The following is a 21,517-nucleotide window of genomic DNA, read 5'->3' as shown; positions in this document are numbered from 1 at the left end:
GCCGCTCTGTTGACTAATGAGTTTGCCGACCACTGGGCTAGGCTCATAGGCTAGGGGCTCACCCATTAGGTGCTAGGCTCATCGTCTAGGCTCGGCCCTGCCCCTTGCCAGTGGGCTCTGCACCCAGGTGTTCTAGCCCCGCCCAGTCTCCATGGAAAGGGAAACTACACTTGCGGTTGGTTCATTTAGGCAGAAGTCCCCTCCCCTGGTCCCTGATTGGTCCTTTCTCGCAAAGGCTGACTCTAAATCCTTGCAGTTTGTTTGGTTCAAAAGGCAAGGTCCTGGTTAGCGAGCTGGAGCCACGCTGCTGGGTAGAGCTTCATGGCGCGATGGGGCGGGGAAGGAACGCCTTGGTAAGGGCTGGCCCAGGGCGGCACGCGGTGCACAGTTCAGGGCAGAGGCAGGCAGCTGTTCCCATGAGAGGCCCCTGCGCAGAAATGGCTGCTACGCTTTATTTTCCTTTTTTTTTTTTTTTTTTTTTTTTGAGCCCAGTTAGCCACCAGAATGCCTTCTTAGTAGGTGTCTTCGTTCTGGATGTTCACATTGACATTACAAAACCTTCACCCAGCCCCACACTGGGCCGTCTGGGCGGTGTGGCAGTGGTTGCTGACACTGACCATCCTTTCGCGCATCTCGCCAGCAACACCACGCCCCGCCCCGCCCCGCCCAGGAGGAGGAGGTGCGGCCCACTGCGAAGCTCACCTGGTGCAGCGCCAGCGCCGCCCCGTCTGGGGGCCAGACCCCTGGGGTCGGGCGGAGCGGAGACACCCGCTGAACCGGGAGGTGTGCGCCAGCGCCGCGCCGCCCTCGGAGCGTTACGGCCATGCCGCGCGCGCCCCCTCGTGGCCCCGGCGCCCTTGCAGGCGGGGCAGTTGCGAGCCCAGCGGTTTCCAGAGCCGCCGGGCGGAGGGTCTGGGCCTTGCAGGTTCCGAGTCCTGCGGGGCGGCCCGGCCCGTCCCGAAGCCCGGCGTCCGCCTCCCGCGGCGCCTCGGTGAGTCCACGCCCCGGCCCCAGCGGCGGCCCCCGGCCCGGGCAGCACCCTTCCCGGGGCCCCTGGTTCGAGGCGGGAGGGCGCCGGTGAAGCGGCACCGCTGGGTGTCCAGCCTCAGGGATGCCCGGGGAATGGCTGGCGGGGAGCCGCGGGGCCCCAGCAGCGTGGGGTGCCCCCAGCGGTCCATGCCCGTGACGCTCAGACCCGACGTGGAGCCCGGGAGGCGGGCTGGGGCTCTGGCCCGGGTGTCACCCTCGCACCTGCCGGGTCAGTGGCCCAGCACCCGGGAGGCGGGGGCGCTCTAGGCTCTTCCGGCCAAGTTCAGACCCAGCCGCCCCCTCTCCCTCCCTGCCCCCCCTCTCGTTCCCCGCCCCCCCCCCCCCCCCCCCCCACCGCCCTGGTTTCCAGAAGGGCCCGAGCTGTAACCCCGCCTTCCTCCGGAGTAGAAACCCGACCTGCTCCCCAACGGAATCCCCGAGCGGTCGGCGCCCGTGCGGGCTTCCTGGGCCCCTTAGATGACCTTCTCGTCTCGTTGACCCCGAGCGTCCGTCGCCATGAATCCCGTGGTCGTGGTCCACGGGGGCGGAGCCAGCCACATCGCCAAGGACCGCAAGGAGATGGTGCGCCAGGGCGTGCTCCGCGCCGCCACCGCGGGGTACAGCATCCTGAAGGCGGGGGGCAGCGCGGTGGACGCGGTGGAGAGCGCGGTGGCCGTCCTGGAGGACGACCCCGAGTTCAACGCAGGTGCGTGGCGCGGCGGAGTCTCCCCCGGAGTAACCCGAGCCTTCCTAAAGGGTGAACCGAATCCGCTTTGTGGTGGAATGTAATACGCGTAAGAGATTTCATTTTTCTCTTACCTGTTGACCAAGTTGCTTTAAACCTTTTTAAAACTTTTTTTCCTCCCTTTTTTTCCCCCTTTCACCGCTGCACATCAGTAAGAGGGGTTTTCATTACTTCTTTTTGTGGGGGCGGTGGGGGTAGGCTACATACCGTAAGCTGTGTCCATTTTAAGTTGTGAAAAATGCGTAATACACCCGTGTAACCACACCACAAGCAAGATTTCTTTTTCTTTTTTTTTAATTTTGAGAGGACGTTTATTAAAGTTGGGGATGGTGGCACAGGAAGGGCCTCGGGCAGCAGCAGCAGGAGAGAGACTGGGCCGCTTTGGCCACTGAGGAGTCAAGATAAAAAGGGACCTTGGCGGCAGGTTGGGCGGCGGCGGAGGGGGGGGGGGGGGCGGGGCGGGTTAGCGCTGGTGGGGCTGCCACTGGCCATTGTGCGGCTGGTGCAAGGCTGGCGGGGTCTCCTAGAGCTGAGGAGATGCAGGCCTGTGGGGCAGGCGGGGGCGGGGGGGGGGGGGGGGGGGGGGAAGAGAAGAGGGGAGGGAAAGGCTCAGGCATGCTGCTGGGAAGGGGAGCGCACCCACAATCAAGGTTTAAAACCTTTCCATCACCCCCAAAAGTCGCTTCTTTGCAGTTAACCTCCCCGACTCATCCCCAGCACCAAGCACCCCGATCTGCTCCTGTCACTGTGGACGAGTTTGCGTCCTCTGGGCGGTCACGTAAATGCAGACTTTTGTTTGCCCCCTTTCAAACAAGCACCACCCTCTGAGTGCCTGCTGCTCCTGACCGTGGTCTACGAAATTTGCATGGTTCATTCATTTAATCCGCACTCTAGGCTTAGGAGTTGGGTGTAATGATTATGCTCATTTATCAGGTGAGAAAACTAAGGTACAAAAAGGTTAAGTAGCCCAGCCGGTGGCGTGGCTCAGGGGCTGAGCCTTGACCAGTGAACGAGGAGGTCACGATTCGATTCCCGGTCAGGGCACATGCCCGGGTTTCGAACTCAATCCCTGGGGTGGGGTGTGCAGGAGGCAGCCGATCCATGATTCTCTCTCATCACTTGTTAGATTTTGTTAGATTTATATACCTCGTTATTGTGTGTATTTAGGTGGTGGGGTAAAGACGACATGCTTTTTAAAATTTCAGTTACCCCCCCCCCCCCAACAGGTTTGGCTCAGTGGATAGAGCGTCGGCCTGCGGACTGAAGGGTCCCAGGTTCGATTCTGGTCAAGGGCATGTACCTTGGTTGCAGGCACATCCCCAGTAGGGAGTGTGCAGGAGGCAGCTGATCGATGTTTCTCTCTCATCGATGTTTCTCTCTCTATATCCCTCCCCCTTCTTCTCTGTAAAAAAAAATCAATAAAATATATTTAAAAAAAATAAAATTTCCGTTACCGATGGTTCATTGCTGGGTTATGAAAACAGTTGATTTTTTTCACATGCTTGTTTGCTATATGAGCTCATTTGCATGCATCTTCTCGTCAGGGTGTCCGTTCGGGTCTTTGACTCGACTTTCAGGCAGGCTGTTTCCTTGTGGAGCTGTGAGAGCCCTCTGTCTGTCTGCACACAGTGCTGTATCCCGTGTGTCTTTCATAAATACTGCCTCCCCGTCCCGGCTTGGCCTCGCCTTCTCTTCCCTGTGTCTCGGGGCAGAAACGTTCGTTCGATGTGGTCCGGTTCATCCCTTTGGAGCTGGACCGAAGAAGCCAGACCCAGGGTTATCTCTGTCTTCTGTGCTGTCTTCTAGGAGTTTTAATTTTACGTTTACGTCTGTGGTCCATTTTGAGTTCATTCCTGTGAAGGGTGTCCGGAGTGTGTCTAGAGTTTTGTCTGTTTCGCATGTGGGTGTCCAGTTGTCCCGGCACCATTTGCTGAAAAGGCTTAGCTTTGCTCCCGGCTTGCCTTTGCTCCTAAGGTTCTGCACCTCGTTCCGCGTATTCGGTTTTCCCCCACCGCCCAGCTATTCTCAGGCACCAGCGAGGTATCCAACAATTCCGCTCGATTCTGACCCATCCACACCCCCGATCTGGTGTTAATCCCATCCAGTATGTTCTAGTTCAGACTTCTTTTTTCTTCATCTCTAGAAGTTCTGTTTGAGCCTTTTTTCATATTTTCCTCCATGTTCTGGTACATGAGGAATATAGTTATAACAGCTGTTTTAACATCCTCGTCTACTAATTCTATCATTTGTGTCATGCCTAGATCTGTTACCACGGGTTGATTTTTTTTTTCCTTATTATGGGTCATATTTTCCTGTTGCTTTGTGTGCCTGGTAATTTGCTACTGGCTACAAACACCGAATTTTACCTTGTTAGGGCTGGGTATGTTTATAATCCTTCAAATATTCCTGAGCTTTGTTCTTATTCCATTTTTTTTTAATATATTTTATTGATATTTTTACAGAGAGGAAGGGAGAGGGATAGAGAGTTAGAAACATCGATGAGAGAGAAACATCGATTAGCTGCCTCCTGCACACCCCCCACTGGGGATGTGCCCGCAACCCAGGCACGTGCCCTTGACCGGAATCGAACCCGGGACCCCTCAGTCCGCAGGCTGACGCTCTATCCACTGAGCCAAACCGGTTTCGGCTCTTATTCCATTTTTACAGATAAGGAAACCGTCACAAAGAGGTTAAGAATATAGCTAGACTGCCCTGGCTGGCTTGGCTCAGGGGATGGAGTGTCAGCCTGTGGACTGAAGGGACCCAGGTTCGATTCCGGTCAAGGGCACACTAGCATGTTCTCCATCCCCTGTAGGGGGTGTGCAGGAGGCCAGCAGATCAATGATTCTCATCGTGGATGTTTCTCTCTCTCCCTCTCCCTCTCTCTCTCTCTCTCTCTCTCTCTCTCAAATCAATAAAAATATTTTTAAGAAAAGAGTAGCTAGACTTATAGGCATTATGTGGGCAGAGAAAGCTGACGAACGTGCACTAGTGGTAAAGGGCACAAGGGCAGGGCAAGGATGGTGCCAGGGAAACCTCACATGGCAGGACCACGCCGCCAGGGAGAGGAGGTGGCGCTGGGAAAGTGAGTCAGGAGGGCTCCGTTGTGATGCCTGGCAAGTCACGGGTACCAAGTCAGGTTTTTGTCCTAAGAAATACCCCTGTGGCGACGGAGCGGAGGATGAGGTAAAGCGGGCAGCTTAGCGGAGACCCGGAAGCCAGTTCTAAATTCTGGATTCTTGCTTCCACCTTCCTTGTGGGTTTAGGTTGTGGATCCGTCTTGAATGTGAACGGGGACGTGGAAATGGATGCCAGTATCATGAATGGAAAAGACCTGTCTTTGGGCGCCGTGTCCGCCGTCCGGTGTATCGCGAACCCCATCAAGCTGGCCCGGCTTGTGATGGAGAAGGTACGTGCGGCCGAAGAAGCACCCTTCCCCGCGGGGCCTGCCACGGCCGTGCCTTGGTGACTGAAGGGGTCCGCCCGTAGGGAGATACTTGAGGTCGCTCTTCCCACACGCATGAAAGAAGGGAAGGAGCCCTGACCGGTTTGGCTCAGTGGATAGAGCGTCAGCCTGCGGACTGAAAGGTCCCGGGTTCGATTCCAGTCGAGGGCATGTACCTTGGTTGCGGGCACATCCCCAGTGGGAGGTGTGCAGGAGGCAGCTGATTGATGTTTCTCTCTAACATCGATGTCTCTCTCTCTCGCTCTCTCTCTCTCTCTCTGTCTCCCTCCCTCCCTCTCGTTCCCTCTCTTTTTCTCTCTCTCTAAAATGTTTAAATATATTCTCGGGTAAGGATTTGAAAAAAAAGATCCTATGTAAGTCACATTTCTAGCAATATACCATCATTTTGGTTTTTGTGGGGTTTTTTGTGTTTTTTTTTTTTTTTTTAATAGAAAACTCAGAGCCAGCCTCTTTTCAGCATTCAGAAAAGTAAGCCACTGAAATGGGCATTCTTGAGGTTTTGTACCCGGAGAGGAGTCATTGTCTTCACGCAGTGGGGACAGTTAAAAAGATCCCAACTTTTTCAAAAACTCACCGTGTCTCCGTCTGGTCCAGACGCCTCACTGCTTCCTGACTGACCGGGGTGCCGCTGAATTTGCCGCCGCCATGGGGATCCGAGCGGTTCCTGGGGAGCAGCTGGTAACAGAGAGGAACAGAAAACGCCTCGAGAAAGAGAAGCGCGGGAAAGACGCTCAGAAACCAGCACCGCAGAAGTAAGCGCCACCTGTGGCGGCGGCGGGGTCACTCAGGCGGGAAAGTCGGGCAGCTGTCGGGTTCCTTACGGTTCGTAAAGAAGTCCAGTAGCGCTCGGCAGTTTCGCGCTTGGAACAAAGGGATGCACACTCAGTAACGGGAAAACGGCTCCTTTGCTTTTTAATAATGAACTTGACCTCCTTTATTACTGCTACTAGAGGCCCAGTGCACGAAATGCGTGCGCTGGCAGAGTCCCTCGCGGCTGCCGGCTGCCGGCCGGGTGCTCTCTCCCTTCCCCCGGCCACCTGCCAGCACCAGGGCCTCCCTCCCTTCCCCGGGCCAGCCACCCCCTGGTTAAACCCCCGGAAGAACGCCAGTTGAGGGGGTAATTTGCATGCTGTGCTTTTATTATATAGGATGAGAACTCACTCACACTAGGCTTAGCAGAACTCCCTCCCAACATGATTTAATACAAGAGTGCCTGTGTTACTGTGTGAACTCACCAATGCTTCTTTTTTCTTTTTTTTTATATATATTTTTATTTTATTACTAGAGGCGCAGTGCACGAAATTCATGCACGGGGGGGGGGCGGGTCCGCTCACCTGCCTCATTGCTCCTAACCGCTCTGCGTGCCTGCCTGATCGCCCCTAACTGCTCCCCTGCCTGCCTGATTGCCCCTAACTGCTCCCCTGCTGGCCTGATCGCCCCTAACCACCTCTGCCTGCCAGCCTGATTGCCCCTAACCACCCCTGCCTGCCTGCCTGATCTCGCCCCTAACTGCTTGCTCCCCTGTGCTGGCCTGGTCTCACCCCTAACTGCTTGCTCTCCTGCCAGCCTGATGGCCCCTAACCGCCTCTGCCTCGGCCCCCGCCACTGTGGCTTTGTCCGGAAGGAAGTTGGATGTCCGGAAGACATCAGGTCAATCCGGTCTAATTAGCATATTACCCTTTTATTAGTATAGATTATTTTTTAAAATATATTTTTATTAATTTCGGAGAGGAAGGGATAGGGAAAGAGAGATAGAAACATTAATACAAGAGTGCCTGTGTTACTGTGTGAGAGAGAATCATTGATTGGCTGCCTCCTGCACATCCCCTACTGGGGATCAAGCTGTCAACCCAGGCATGTGCCCTTGACCGGAATCGAACCTGGGACCCTTCAGTCCTGAGGCCGACACTCTATCCACTGAGCCAAACGGGCTAGGACTCACTGATGCTTCTTGACCAGCTTGCTATCTTACAGACTAAACACATTCTCTGTCATCTCGTGTCCCCGCTGAACTTCCCTAAGCCCTTGTATGGTGCAGAGAAGTCAGCACAACTCTCAGACGTTCGAATTCGTCATACGTCCTCAACTACAGTTTTCTGTTACGGGGTTCAGAATCCCAAATAAAACCCCCCCTTATTTGAAACGAAACGTGAAGAATAAAATTTGAACACGGCCTGGGAGTTTACAGTGGAACGTAATGAATTGACGCTGCCTGGTTTCAGATGTGGCCGTCTAACCAGAGCTGTCCTCCGGGGTCACCTAGGCCCTAGGGAGCTTTTTCAAAAGGATCATGGCCGGGCCTCCGACGGCGCGGCCAGGCAGCGCACAGGAAGACGTCCCCACGTTCAGAATGTGTTTCCCGAGGACGGCCTCGCGTCAGTGGCTGCTGACAACCTCCGGAGTGCGCCGTGGCGCCGACAGGCTCGCGTGCCAGGAATGCGGGTGCTCTATCAGCGGTCCGCGTACCTCTTCGCAGAGGCCGCCACGTCGTTTCCTAAAAGTCTGGGAACAGCACCCCTCTCCGCCCTTCGGGGGGCCCTAGGTCACAAAACCACAAAGCGGTGTGTTACGGTACCCGGGCACCTGTCACTCAGCCGCGGCACCGCGGGACCCACAGCCCTCGTCGTCCACGCTCGTGACTAACACCGTTCAGCCCCCAGGGAGGCGCCTCTGTCCGCCCGTTGCTCTGTGTCCTCGAAGCAAAGGCCGCCCGAGTCTCAAGGGCGGCGGATCGTGCCCCTGCCGGCCTCGGCGGCCCCGCTCGGGGTGGGGAAGAGCGAGCAGCAGCAGCAGCAGGTAAGAGAAAAGGGCAGGCGAATGGCTCGTCAAATCAGTTCTCGCAGAACAAAGTGTTGCTTCCCAGTCGCGCCACATCTCCGTTCTCTTTGTTTAAATTTGTCGTTCTGGGGTGTCTGTGAGTTGGGAAAGCAACTGTAAGACTTAAACACGAGGGCTGATCACTCTTAAGTTTGTTATACAGGGCGTCCCCCCAAAAATCTATACACACTTCAACAGCTGATAGCTCCATGTTGAAAATGAAATGCATTTTAATAAACTCTGCCTTTACAATTATTCCAAGTGTGTGCATACATTTTGGGGGGACACCCTGTATATGTAGGGCTAGATAGATCAGCACTGTCCAATATGAGTGCCTTATTTTTTAAAAGTAAAAAGAAACAGGTGAAATTAATATTATATATTGAACCCATTACATCTAAACACGTCATCAGTATAAGAAATTATTTGAGCCCTGGCCGGTTTGGCTCAGTGGATAGAGCGTCGGCCTGCGGACCGAAGGGTCCCGGGTTCGATTCCGGTCAAGGGCACGTACATCGGTTGCAGGCTCCTCCCCGGCCCGGGCCCTGGTCAGGGTGCGTGCAGGAGGCAACCAGTCGATGTGTCTCTCTCACACGGATGTTTCTCTCTGTCTTTCCCTCTCCCACTCTCTCTAAAAATCAATGGAAAAATATCCTCCGGTGAGGATTAAAAAAAAAAAAATTATTTGAGATGTTTTATATTCTTCTTTCATACGAAATCTTCAAATCGGATGTGAACCTGACATTTGCAGCCCGTCTCCTGCGGACTCCCCGTCTCCTGTGCTGGGTGCCCCGGGTGGCCGGTGCCCGCTGGACGGGGCGGTGCAGTCCACACAGCGCCTGCGGGAAGGCCCGCAGCTCAACGCACGCTGACCGTTAGGAATAGGAATGCTTTTATTCTTCAAAAAGGCTTAAACAATTCAGTTGAATTTTCAAAGGTATACCGTTAACATTTTCAGTTTTTAAGCAGTTTTGGTTTTAAGAGTCATTGTGATTCATGGTTTGACTGTAGCATCAATAGATAATTTTGCATCTTTTAGGAAAAAAAACTTTTTTAAACTGTACCTAACATTTTTTTCTGCTGTTTTGCTCTTTATTTTCGGTGAAACTATATTCTGATTCTGTGCATTCAATATCATTACATTTCGCTTTTTCATCCCGTTTTTAGATCGTTGAAAACGGGAGCAAGCCTCACGCTCTTGCTAGAAAAAGGCGAGAGGCGTCCGAAGGAAAAAGTGGGGAGGAAAAGGAAGGAAAACCTCCAGGAAGCCATCTGCTTGCATTTTTAGAGGCAAAACAGTGGAAGTAAGCCGCCTCCTTCCCGGCTGAGCTCACAACAGCTACACACGGGCACGAGAGACTCTGTGCAATGAAGAGCTCGTGACCTGTCCACACAACGAAAGTCACAGCCACACCGTCCCCTCCAGGTCCACGACCTGGCGGGTTCGCATGAAGTCCCTGCAACCTCGGCTCCTTCGCCAACGGACGCCTTAGCGGCCCACCGCACAGCATCCCGCTCAGAACAGCACGGAGCCGGTGCCAGTGCGGGGGACGCCGCCTCGACAGCGGACCACTGCCAACACGGGGAGAACGGTGGCCTAAAACATCGGTGTCATGTCCTTCAAAAAATGAGACCGCGTGCCCGATTTTCGCCAAGCCGAACGCTGCCTTCCGGGGACCGCAACGCCACGTTTACAAAAACAGTGGAGACTTTCGGGGTTGAGTAACAATTATTTCACAATTGGATAAAATGCCAATTGCGTGATTAGGATAAATAATAAGGAAGCTAATGATCGCCATCTAGAATAGAGAATACAAACAGATTGAGTGAATGGGTAATACGTGAGAGGTGAAATCACACGTAAACGTTTTAACGTGCTCCGTTCAACCAGAATGTTCCACGGTGAGAAGCCATGTTGAACAGCTAACATTCTATGTATCATTACACTCCGCAGAGAAGAAAAGCAAGCTTAAATCAATGACCATTTCAGTGGCTTCACACCTGCTTCTTAAAGGATGCGTTTTGAATGAAGAGAAAAATTGGGGAAAACTTTTTAACTTAAGAGCAAAATTAATGTTTAAAATGATCGCCTAGCCCTAGCTGATCTGGCTCAGTGGATAGAGCATCAGCCTACGGATTAAAGGGTCCCGGGTTTGATTCCAGTCAAGGGCACATGCCCAGGTTGTGGGCTCGATCCCCAGGAGGGGACATGCAGGAGGCAGACAATCAATGATTCTCTCTCATCGATATTTCTATCTCTCTCTTCCTCTCCCTTCCTCTCTGAAATCAATGAAAATATATTTAAGAAAAAATAAAATGGTCACCTGGCCGCATGGCTCAGTGGTTGAACATCAGCCTATGAACCAGGAGGTCATGGTTCGATTCTTGGTCAGGGCACTGGCCCCGGTTGTGGGCTCCATCCTCAGTAGGGGTCGTGCAGGAGGCAGCCGATCCATGATTCTCTCTCAACATGGATGTTTATATAACTCTCTCTCCCTCTCCCTTCCTCTCTGAAATCAATAAAAATATTTTTTAAATAAATTAAATAAAACGATGGAAGGCAAGCCTGTGATAAGGGAGCTAATGGGGTTGGTAAGCAAAAGGTATATAAGCATGAAGTGTGGCCAAGAATCCAGAATTTCTCTGTGACATGCGGACAGCGGACAGCGGACAGTTTGAATTTTTCTAGAAGACGCGCCTCAGCTGGGCCAACAGTGGTGATGCTGTGGGATAATCGGGTCTAGCACAAGGTTTCCCAGATCTGCCCAAAGTGGAACAGCTTGGTCAGACGCACAGCTGACTTGGCAACGAATCTCAGACACATGGTGGAACACCAGCTGAATGCTGTTGAAGTAATTAAATCCAATCCTAGTTAAATCCAATCTAGATAAGAAGAGTTGATCAAAACCACAGAAGATTCTCCAAGAACAAATCACGGCCTTTAACAGAAAGTGAAATTTAATTTTGAATGTATGCTATCGACAGTTACTTAGCTTGAACTGTGCATTTCTATTGCCGAGCTTAACAAAAGCCTTGAAAACATCCACGTTTGGTTATTTGCTTTTTGAAAGGATTGAAAGTATTCTTTTGAGTTTAGAGAAACAAACCCAAAAGTGCCTGTGAAATGTGCAAGAATAACAACCCAGTACAATAAGAGGAAATTGGATCGAGGAAACAGAGACGCTGGTCTGACTTGGCGCAGACTCGCGCACCAAGTCCTGGAACCCGTTTCCGCGGGGGCTGCTTTGCTGCTCGCGCTCAGAGCGCAGCACCACTTGCGGGGAGAGTCATTTGGGCGGCGTGCTGCTGTTTTCAGGTTCCTCTGTATCTACCAGCACTCACATCTGAAAGAACTTAAGATGTCCTGCATGGGTCTGAGTGACAACAGTAAGGGATTGAGATGCAGCAGATCAAATGGAAACGGTAATACCTTCTGTGAGGAGAGTTTATCATATGTAACCCCATGTTGCACGTGAGTGTGGTCATGTTAAAATCGGGACCCACCTCCAAATCTAGGTCATGCTGCTTTCAGAATTCTCTCGGAAATTCCAGTTGCTGCTGCGTCAGCGGAGCGAAGTTTCTCCAGCTAAAATGAGTTAAGAACTTGCTAAGCGCCCTGGCCGGTTTGGCTCAGTGGATAGAGCGTCGGCCTGCGGACTGAAGGGTCCCAGGTTCGATTCCGGTCAAGGGCATGTACCTTGGTTGCGGGCACATCCCCAGTGGGAGGTGTGCAGGAGGCAGCTGATCGATGTTTCTCTCCCGTCGATGTTTCTCTTTATCCCTCTCCCTTCCTCTCTGTAAAAAAATCAATAAAATATATTTTTTTAAAAAAGAACGTGCTAAGAAGTCTGTGGACTCAAGAAAGGCTGCCTCGTTCGGCACTTCCCCTGTGGGGAGGGTGCCGGGTGGAAATGCTGGTTCTGAGAACATCATCAGTGCTCTCTGATACGAGGCGAGGAAAACTCATGTTACGGAATAAAGACACAGTTGATGTATCTTGTGTGTGCCTCTTGTTTCACTCATCCCGGCGTCCCCAGCTGCTGAGAGGATCCAGATGTGAACAGTAGCAACTAAGTCATCATTGGTGGTTTGTCAATCGGCGTTCCGTCATATGAACACCATAGCAGGACAGTATATTTTGAGACACATTTAGCACATGTTTATAACTATTAAACTAGAAGCCCAGCGCATGAAATTCGTCCCTCAGCCCGGCCTGCACCCTCTTGCAATCCGGGACCCCTCAGGGGATGCCGGGCCTAAACCGGCAGTCGGACATCCCTCTCACAATCTGGGACGCTGCATGCACCAGGGACCATACTTTTCATGCAGGTGAAAGGCATCTTGCTGCTGTATGGGCAGCTACATTTTTTCGCCCTGATTATAAAAAGTAGTCCATAACACGATCCTTCTGAGGCAGTAGTACCATTTTCCCCATCTTATGGGTGGGAAAACCGAAGCAGAGAGAAGTGAAGTAATTGGCTTTGTCAAACAGTCATAAGTGTCAGAATCAGGGCTGACCACAAAATGTGCAAGCCGGAGTCCATCCTGTTTTCTCAGTGTTAAGAGTAGCCTTGCCAGGTTTTAATTTTTAAATCTAAGAGACTGTTCCCAACATATAGGGTAGGGTCCCCAGGCCTGGCGGGCAATCAAGGCCATCTGAGGGGCGATCAGGGGGCCCCCACAGCACCCGCCTTGGCTGACAGCCTGGCGCTGCCTGCTGGCCGGCCCTGCATGCACTCCCCCCCCCCCAGCCCCGCCCCGCCATCGCCTCCCTCTTGGGTGGGGGGGACAGACGCTCCTGCGTTGAGCGTCTGCCCCCTGGTGGTCAGTGTGCGTCATAGCAACCAGTCATTCGCCATTTGGTTGATTTGCATATTAGGGTTTTATATAGGATAGTGTGGGCCCCCCTTTGTATTTGAACTCTTGCTTTGACCCCTGCACATTAGGGGTGGGCTGTCACCTGCAGTGACTGGGAGTACTTCTTATCTGACACAGGAAGGAGGATGTTGTCACTTTTCTAAATTTATCTTTAGTGTCACAAGTATTACAGATGTCCCCTTTGCGTGTGTATGGGGGGGGGTTTCCCATTGACCCCCTCCACCCCGTACCCGCCCCTCCCAGGCCTTCACCACTCTATTGTCTGTGTCCATGGGTTATGCATATGTGCATGTAAGTTCCCTGGTGAAGCACCCCCCTCCCACCCTCTCACCCCCACCTTCCCTCTGAAATCCGCCAGTCTGTTCTGTTTTATTCATCCGTTTATTTGGGTCATTATATTCCACGTCTGAGCGAGATCTTGGGACACTTCTCTGGCTCCGACGGCCTTATTTCGCTCAGCGTGATGTGCTCCAGGTCCACCCATGCTCTTGCAAGTGGTAGGAGTTCTTCCTTTTTTCCAGCCGCGTGGTATTGCATCGTGTAGGTGTACCACAGCTTTCTTATCCACTCCTCTGCTCACCGGCACTTGGGCTGTTGCCAAATCTTGCAGGTTGTAAATAGCGCCGCTGTGGACATAGGGGTGCATGCGTTCTTCCTGATCGGTGTTTCTAGTTCCTTGGGATGTATTCCCGGAAGTGACGTCGCTGAGTCAAATGGCAGTTCTGCGTTCAGTTTGGGGAGGACACTCCTTGCTGTTCTCCACAGCGGCCGCACCGGCCTGCGCTCCCGCCAGCAGAGCACGAGGCTTCCCTTTCTCCGCACCCTCGCCAGCACCTGTTTGCGGCCGTGCCCTTCTGACAGGACCCAGCTTTCTCCTCCTCGCCCCTCGCCCCTCGAGTGCCGGCCGTGTCTAGCCACGATGCAGACTCTGCATGTGGTTGCCCAGCAGTTACCTCAAGCCTGTGCCCAAAGTGGAACCTCGGCTTCTCCTGCCAGCCCCACTCCGCGCACACCGCCACCAGAACAACACCACCGATCCCCAATCGTCTCCTCATTTCTTGATTTTTACTTGTAATTGAGTTTCTATTTTCTTTCAGTCCCCTCCATGTGAACCACTGCTTCCCGCAGCCCTTCCGTTGCTGAGCCCCAGAGCCTTAGTGCTGTTCATGATTCCCCTCACACCTCGCGCCCCGTCACCTCTCCAGCCTGCTTGTCACCCTCCCCTGAGACCCCCCAGCAAACCGCCGTCTCCTCCACCTCCTCGCTGGCCGGGGCCTCCCCGTCTCCCCCGGGCAACCGCAACGACCAGAGTGACTGCTGCGAGAGGAACTGGTGGAAGCGCAGCCTCCGTGCGGAAGCGCACACATCCCGTGTCCCTGGATGAACGTGCAGAGGGGACCCCCGTGGGATCGGCGCGCAGAGCAAGAAATCGAGCCATTGCCCAACCGGTTTGGCTCAGTGGATAGAGCGTCGGCCTGCGGACTGAAGGGTCCCAGGTTTGATTCCGGTAAAGGCCATGTACCTTGGTTGCAGGCACATCCCCAGTGGGAGGTGTGAGGAGGCAGCTGATGGATGTTTCTCTCTCATCGATGTTTCTAGCTCTTTATCCCTCTCCCTTCCTCTCTGTAGAGTATCAATAAAATATATTTAAAAAAAAAAAAAAAAAAGAAAAGAAATTGAGCCATTGCCCAACCGGCGTGGCTCAGTTACTGAGCATCGACCCAGAAACCAGGAGGCCACAGTTCGATTCCCGGTCGGGGCACAGGCCCGGGTTGTGGGCTCGGTCCCCAGTGGGAGCCAATCAGTGATTCTCATTTTCTATCTCTCTCCCTCTCCCTTCCTCTCTGAAATCAATTTAAAAAATATTTTTTAAAAGAAAGAGAAGCATGCTCACTCTAAAAAATAAAAAGAAATAAAGAAATGGAGCATTGCGTCCACTTTTTTTTTTTCACTTACTGAGAAAAGCAGACATTTACCCCCAGTCGCGGTCTCAGCACAGGCTGTTCCGTCACCAAGAGGAAATCGAGGACGGTGAGCGACAGGGGTCGCGTGCTGTGCAGGTCCCCGCATTACAGACACCCCAGCCTCAGGGCGAGCGCCGTGGACCAGCGGCCTGGCCCTGAGGTTTGGCTCCGTGGGGCGCCGTCTGTGTTCTGTACCGCCCGGGGCCTCTGGGCCGCCTTCCATCCGCTGTTACTGCAGACGGCGGTGCCCCGAGGCCCTCGTCCCCGCGCAGGCCTGCTCGCCCCCTGGGCAGGCTGTGGGGTCCAGAGGCTGTCTTCGTTGTTTGGTAATCCTCATCCGAGGATGTTTTCCCACTGGTTTTTAGAGAGAGTGGACGGGAAGGAGGAGAGAGAGAAAGAGAAACATCGATGTGAGAGAGACACATGGATTGGTTGCCTCAGGGTTGGGAATCAAACCTGCAACCCAGCTACGTGCCCTTGACCCAGAATCAAACCCGAGACCCCTCGGTGCACTCACGGGCCGATGCTCTATTCACTGAGCCACCCGGCCAGGGCTCCGGAGGGGCTTCCCATTCCCTGCAGGGGAGAGTGAGGGCCCGGCCCTGCACGGCCTGGCCCACGCCCCACACCAAGGCCTGCATTGGGGCCGCGTGGGGGGCGCCCATCCTTTCTACGCCCGGCTGATGCGTGAGAGTCTCAGCTCACCGGCCAGCTCCATGCGGCACTCGGAAAGCCCTCCCGGTGGCCTGGGTGCAGGGTGGCCCGATGCTGCTGCAACTCGATGCTGAGCGTGAGGGGGCACCACTGAGCCAGGACGGCGGCCTCAGATAGGACTGCGCGGGGTTGCCGGCTGGGCGGTCACCCCCTGTCCTGTCCGAGCCTCGCGTCGGGCTGCCGGCCCTCCCTGTGGCCTCCCAGGCTCTCCCTGGCTCCGCTCTCTCCCGCCCCAGTGGCCTCCCTGAGATCCCGTGGGCTCAGCAGCCGTGTTCGGGTTTGGGGGGTCAGCGGGGCTGGCCCTCGCTGCCTCCGGAGGCCCTAGAACAGCCCAGCGCCACCGCACGCCCCCCCTCGCGCCCTGTCGTCGCCTTAGTCCTCCCCGGGTTCAGTGAGACCTGGAGCTTGGCTGCCCGGTGGCCTCTGGCCCGAGCTCCCGGCACTCACCAAGGTGCCCCAAGCCTCGCTCACTGCTGCATCCGGGAGGGGCCTGTGGCTGACTGCAGTTCCCCCCCCCCCCCCCGCTTTCCCTCTGGAAGATGCACAACAGAAAGCTTGGGGGAAATGCCCGAATTTCAGCTTCACAGCAAGCCCCGTGGGACGGGCATCGCGGGGTGTGGCCAGGCAGCCTCGGCGGCGGCGCCTGGGAGGTGTCGGAAATGCGGGGTCCCGGCCCCCCCCATGGGCAAACTCCGGGTCTCCGGGGGAGGGGGACCCAGGGAATTGTGCATCGCACCCAAGTCGGGGCTGCACGGCTATTGCACGCTTCCCCTGCCGTCTCCTGCGGCAGGAACGCGGGGATCAGAGGGTCCGTCCGCAGTTTGCGTGCAGCGTGCGCCTGTGCGGGCACCCGTCTTCACGCTGCCACTTCCTTTTCTGTTCACTCTTCGCAGAAACTTGGGCACGGTGGGCGCGGTCGCCTTGGACTCCAGAGGAGACGTGGCCTGTGCAACCTCGACGGGGGGCATCGTGAATAAAATGGTCGGCCGAGTTGGGGACACGCCCTGTATAGGTAGCGCTGACGGAGGACGCCGGCCCCCCATTTCCTTCCCGTCACCAAGTCCACGTTCGCTGATTGCTCCCCTCCCCTTCCCTCTCCTCTGGCAGCGGCAGCGGTTGGAGGGGTCGCTGCTTCCTACCCAGCGGGTGCTCTGTTTCCCCTCAAGGGCATGACCTAAAAGTCGGGGCGACATGGGGAGGGGGGTGGCGATCAGGAAGCTGAAGGTGCCCCCAGGCTACCCACCGTGCCTCTCTCTTCTCTCCAGCTCTGGTTTCCGGATCCCCAGACTTAGTCCCAAATGGTTACACACGCCACCCTCCGCCCAGGCACGGGCGCAAGTTAGCGAGCCGAGCAATCCGAGAGCTGGCGCGCCGTCCTTAGATTTGAGCGGCACCAAAGCGATGCGCTGCTCGCCACAGAAACGTTACCGATTAAAACGTGCCTCATGGGGGCTGACGTTCCCAGGAGGGGGTGCTGGGGAGGGGGTGCAGACTGGGCGGGTTTGGGGCAAGGGAGGAGCTGTCCTGGTGTAGCTGCCCCAGGCCTCCCCTCCCCCCCCCTCCCCCACCCAGATTCTCCCGCATCCTCCTGATTTCAGGGCGGTCACATGTGCTCGCTGACTGGCCCACCTTTGCACCCCAAGGTCATGGCTCCTCCTCCGACCTTGTCTACACTCTGGGGTTTAACGTCGATGTAGCATTAGACTTGGACTGTGTGCGTGAACGTCCTCACTCCTGCTCAGGTAGAACCCATCTTTTCCTCGGAGCAGGATCCGGGGGCTATGCTGACAATGACATCGGGGCCATTTCAACCACGGGCCACGGGGAGAGCATCCTGAAGGTGAATCTGGCCAGGCTCACTCTCTTCCACGTGGAGCAAGGTACGCGGAACGAGGCCGCGCCGTCTGGAGACTGAACGGAAGCTGTTTGTGAATCGATGGGGACGGATCTCACCCCTTTCTCCTTTGGGGCTTCTAGTTGCTTTCAGCCTGTTAGCAGGACTGTCTGCCGCTTGTAGGGGGCAGCGGCGGCTCGGAGCCTGGGTGGGAGGAAAGGCCCCGGCTCAGAGGGAGGAGGGCCTTGGGTGGGGACGGTCCCTCTTGGGGGCACTCAAATAGACATCGTCTGCCAAGGCTCCGGGTTTTCACACTGCTAATGATGCTCTCATCGGATCCCTTCGAAAGTAACTAACGCGCTGTTTCCCCACCTGCCCCCGTTTTCAGGAAAGACGTTGGAGGAGGCTGCTGAGGTGTCACTGGGTTACATGAAGTCAAAGCTCAAAGGACTAGGGGGTGTCATCTTGGTCAACACAGCGGGAGACTGGGCGGTCAAGTGGACCTCGGAGTCCATGCCCTGGGCGGCCGCCCAGGCCGGCAAGCTGCACTGCGGCATTGACCTCAACACGACCAGTGTCACTGACATGCTCTGAGCCCGCTCTCCCTGCCCCCCTCGCCCCGCCCGCCCGCCCCCCAAGACTGTATTCCAGGTGCTAGCCTGCAGGTAAAGTACAGTTTCCTGGCGTGGAGACTTAGCTTAAGCAATTAGAGCTAAAAATGGAAAAACTCCACCGTCTGCCACTCGTTTGTTGCCTTGATCAGTAAGTCTGTGGATGCCGGGTGAGGGGCGGGTTCCGGAGGGATGAGAGAGACGCCCACAGTGACATCCAAGTAAGACGGGGGAAGATGCCAGCCCCCTGGCCCGTCTCCGGAACAGTCGCGGGGTCTCGGGGGAGGAAGAAGGAACGCATGAGCTTCGCCCAACTGCCCTGGGAACTGGGGGACCCGCCCCCGAAGCGGCAGGGCTCCCCCCCACCCCCCCCCACCCCCCCCCCCCGGGTGTGCACGCTCTGACAGGCTGTGAGAGGCGAGGTGGGACCGAGAGAGGCCGAGGAGGCGCCCGAGAGCCAGGCCGGAGCAGCAGGGCCGAGGGGCCAAGTCCGGTGGGGCCGCCAAGGGTCGCAGCAGCCACTGGGCTCAGGACAACACTGGGCGAGACACCCCGGGGACACACCGATTTTTCTAAGGAAGTTCAGGTCTCCCTGACTCACTGATCTAGAGGTTTCCAGATACGTTCAGAGGACCCGTGGTCACCCCTAGCGCCCTCCTCTGGGGATGGAGGTGATCTCGGGCCAGTCTGAGAGCTCCCCGAGGCTCACACACGAGCCTGCGCCCCGGGTCTCCCGCTCAGGCGCACACACCACTCAGAGCAGCCTCTGCTGCCCCGCACCCTGCGGGTCCTCGCGGCCAGTCCTGGGGCACAAAACTCCCCATTACTCGCGATCCCAGGGCCTCAATAAGATGTGTTTTGGAAGAACAACAAGAGTGGTTAGGAGTCCCTGTGGACAAAGGCCGGGACGTGCAGGGGCTCCCTGGTCTGCCGTGCAGACGGGCGTGCCGGTGACAGGCCTGCAAGGTGCGGGGCGTGTGGGCGGCACAGCCCGCCCCGCCTCGCGGAGCACACGCGGGAGGTCAGCAGAAGGGTGGAGCTTTTCTGAGTGGGTTCAGGAAGGAAGGAAACACGTGCCAGTATCAGCAGGGCCCATGGCCCCGCCTGCCGGCCGTCGGCCAGGGCTCACCCCCCCGACAGTCCCACGGTCCTGGCTCCTGACCCCTGACCCTGCTCGGGACTAAAGGGGCAGAGGTAGCACTTGAAGGCAGAACCGAGTTGAACTCTGCTGGTGACCTTGGCAAGTTAACGTCATCTATAAAAACAGGTCGCCCTGAAGGTAAAGGAAATTAAAGAATTGTTCAGTGGCCCTGGCCGGTGTGGCTCCGTCGGTTGAGCATCATCCCAGGCACCGAAAGGTCACGGGTTCAATTCCCAGTCAGGGCACATGCCCAGGTTGCAGGTTCAACAAGAGGCAACCGATTGATGTATCTCTCTCACATCGATGTTTCTCTCTCTCGCTCTCTCCCTCTCCCCTCCTCTCCTTCTAAAATCAATAAAAACAAATTAAAAAAAAAAAAAAAAGAGCCAAAACCGGTTTGGCTCAGTGGATAGAGCGTCAGCCTGCGGACTGAAAGGTCCCAGGTTCGATTCCAGTCAAGGGCATGTACCTTGGTTGCGGGCACATCCCCAGTGGGAGGTGTGCAGGAGGCAGCTGATCGATGTTTCTCTCTCATCGATGTTTCTGACTCTCTATCCCTCTTCCTTCCTCTCTGTAAAAAATCAATAAAAATATATTTAAAAAAAAAAAAAAAGAAAAGAATTGCACAGTGTTTACCTTAAGTGTCCTACGGACCAATGTCGGAGCCGGCCAGGCCCAGGAGGGAGTCTGTGTGTTGATGTCCTTGAAAACCTCCACATGCAACAGCTGCCCCTAGAAATGAGGATTTGTCAGCAGGTGTATTCGTTTGCTAGGCCTGCCGACCACAGTCCCACAGACAGTGGCTTACACACAGGTATTTTGTCCCCGTTCCGGAGGCTGGAAGTTCAAGATCAAGGTGTCGGCAGGTTTGGCTTCTGCTGGGGCCTCCCTGCTTGGCTGGCAGGACGGCCGCCTCCTCACCGAGCCCTCACGTGGCCGTTCCATCATGTAGGCTGTGGCCAGATTTCCCTTCTTACAAGGACATCAGCCGGATTCGCCGAGGTCGCCCCTCACAGCCTCACCTGGCCTCAATCGTCCCTCCCAAGGCCCCGTCTCCCAATCCAGCCGGGGTGAGGGCTTCCACGTGGCAGTTTTGAGGGGACCCTGTTCAGCCCATCCCAGGAGGCCACGCTGGGTTACGTTAGGGGTCGGGAAAGGAGAGGCTGGAGAAGACACGATCCCGGTAGAAAAGGGAAAAGGCAGGGAGGCAGGGAGGCCAGTTGGAGGACGTGACTTGAGCTCAGCAGTTCTGCGGTTCACAAGGGAAGTGATGTTATCAGATGCCGGAGGCTCGGCTCACGTGGGGCCCCCGGACCTCTGTGGCCCAGCAGCCGCCCGGAGGACGGGCATGGCCGCCCCTCGGAGCAAGCCCAGCTTGGACTGGCGCCCTGGACCTCGGTTCTGTGAAAAGTCGCCTCCACCAGCCTGGGACTCGCCTAAGCCGAGGCCACGGATGGGACTCTCCTTTGCCCCACACTTTGCGCGGCGGCCTGGCTCCCTAACTGTCCGAAAAATAAATGAGCAAGACAGGGTCTGAGGAGCTGGCAACGCTTTCCTCGCGTCTGAACCACAAGAGGGCGGCGAACTACAAAACGTCCTAAGGGCTCCGCAGCCCCGAGCCAGGGGCTCCGCCTGCCTCTGGCTCCGAAGCATTGGGGCCCTCCGTCAGCCCAAAACCTTCACTGCATTCACATTTTGTAGCAGCCTTTTTTTTTTTTTTTTTTTTTTTTTTTTTTTTTTTTTAAATATATTTTATTGATACTTTACAGAGAGAAAGGGAGAGGGATAGAGAGCTGGAAACATCGATGAGAGAGAAACATCGATCAGCTGCCTCCTGCACACCTCCCACTGGGGATGTGCCCGCAACCCAGGTACATGCCCTTGACCGGAATCGAACCCGGGACCCTTCAGTCCGCAGGCCGACGCTCTATCCACTGAGCCACACCGGTTTCGGCTTGTAGCAGCTTTTTAAGTATATATGTACTTATTATTGATTTCAGAGAGGAAGAGAGAGGGAGAGAGAGAAACATCAATGATGAGAGAGAATCATTGATCCATCAGCTGCCTCCTGCACGCCCCCTACTGGGGATCGAACCCACAGCCCGGGCATAAGCCCTTGGCCCGGGACCCTTCAGTCCACAGGCCGAGGCTCTATCCAAATATTACAATTTATTTTAGGGCAGAACTGTCCGAAACGCAAGCCTCCGAAACTTGCCGAGATCCGCCGGAGCCCAGAGCGGAGTCCGCCCCGCAGGCGGCGCTGCAGCCGCCCACCGGGCAGCGGGAAGGCGGGGCCTTGACCTGGGGGCTGTCACCCC

General features: G+C 55.5%; 1 protein-coding gene across 3 annotated transcripts; it reads left to right on the top strand.

Moving 5' to 3' along the window:
• The first annotated feature begins 672 nt into the window (after window positions 1-672).
• Window positions 673-19,546, top strand: ASRGL1 (asparaginase and isoaspartyl peptidase 1). Of its 3 annotated transcripts, none has more exons than XM_080641134.1 (7): window positions 673-991; window positions 1,438-1,735; window positions 5,041-5,183; window positions 5,835-5,992; window positions 16,507-16,625; window positions 17,383-17,493; window positions 17,836-18,305. In XM_080641134.1, exons 2-7 carry the CDS (start codon window positions 1,546-1,548, stop codon window positions 18,039-18,041), a joined length of 927 nt encoding a protein of 308 aa, XP_080497260.1. In that variant the 5' UTR covers window positions 673-991; window positions 1,438-1,545; the 3' UTR covers window positions 18,042-18,305. The 3 variants fall into 3 exon arrangements, with proteins under 3 accessions (XP_080497260.1, XP_080497259.1, XP_080497261.1); XM_080641133.1 differs by having other exon boundaries at window positions 695-991; window positions 1,400-1,735; window positions 17,836-19,546; XM_080641135.1 differs by having other exon boundaries at window positions 695-991; window positions 1,403-1,735.
• The last annotated feature ends 1,971 nt before the right edge of the window (window positions 19,547-21,517 follow it).

This window comes from Plecotus auritus (genome assembly GCF_963455305.1).
Source record: "Plecotus auritus genome assembly, chromosome: 9".
Lineage (NCBI taxonomy): Eukaryota > Metazoa > Chordata > Mammalia > Chiroptera > Vespertilionidae > Plecotus > Plecotus auritus.
Note: the sequence above shows the minus strand (reverse complement) of the source record. Positions and strands in the feature narration are given on the sequence as shown.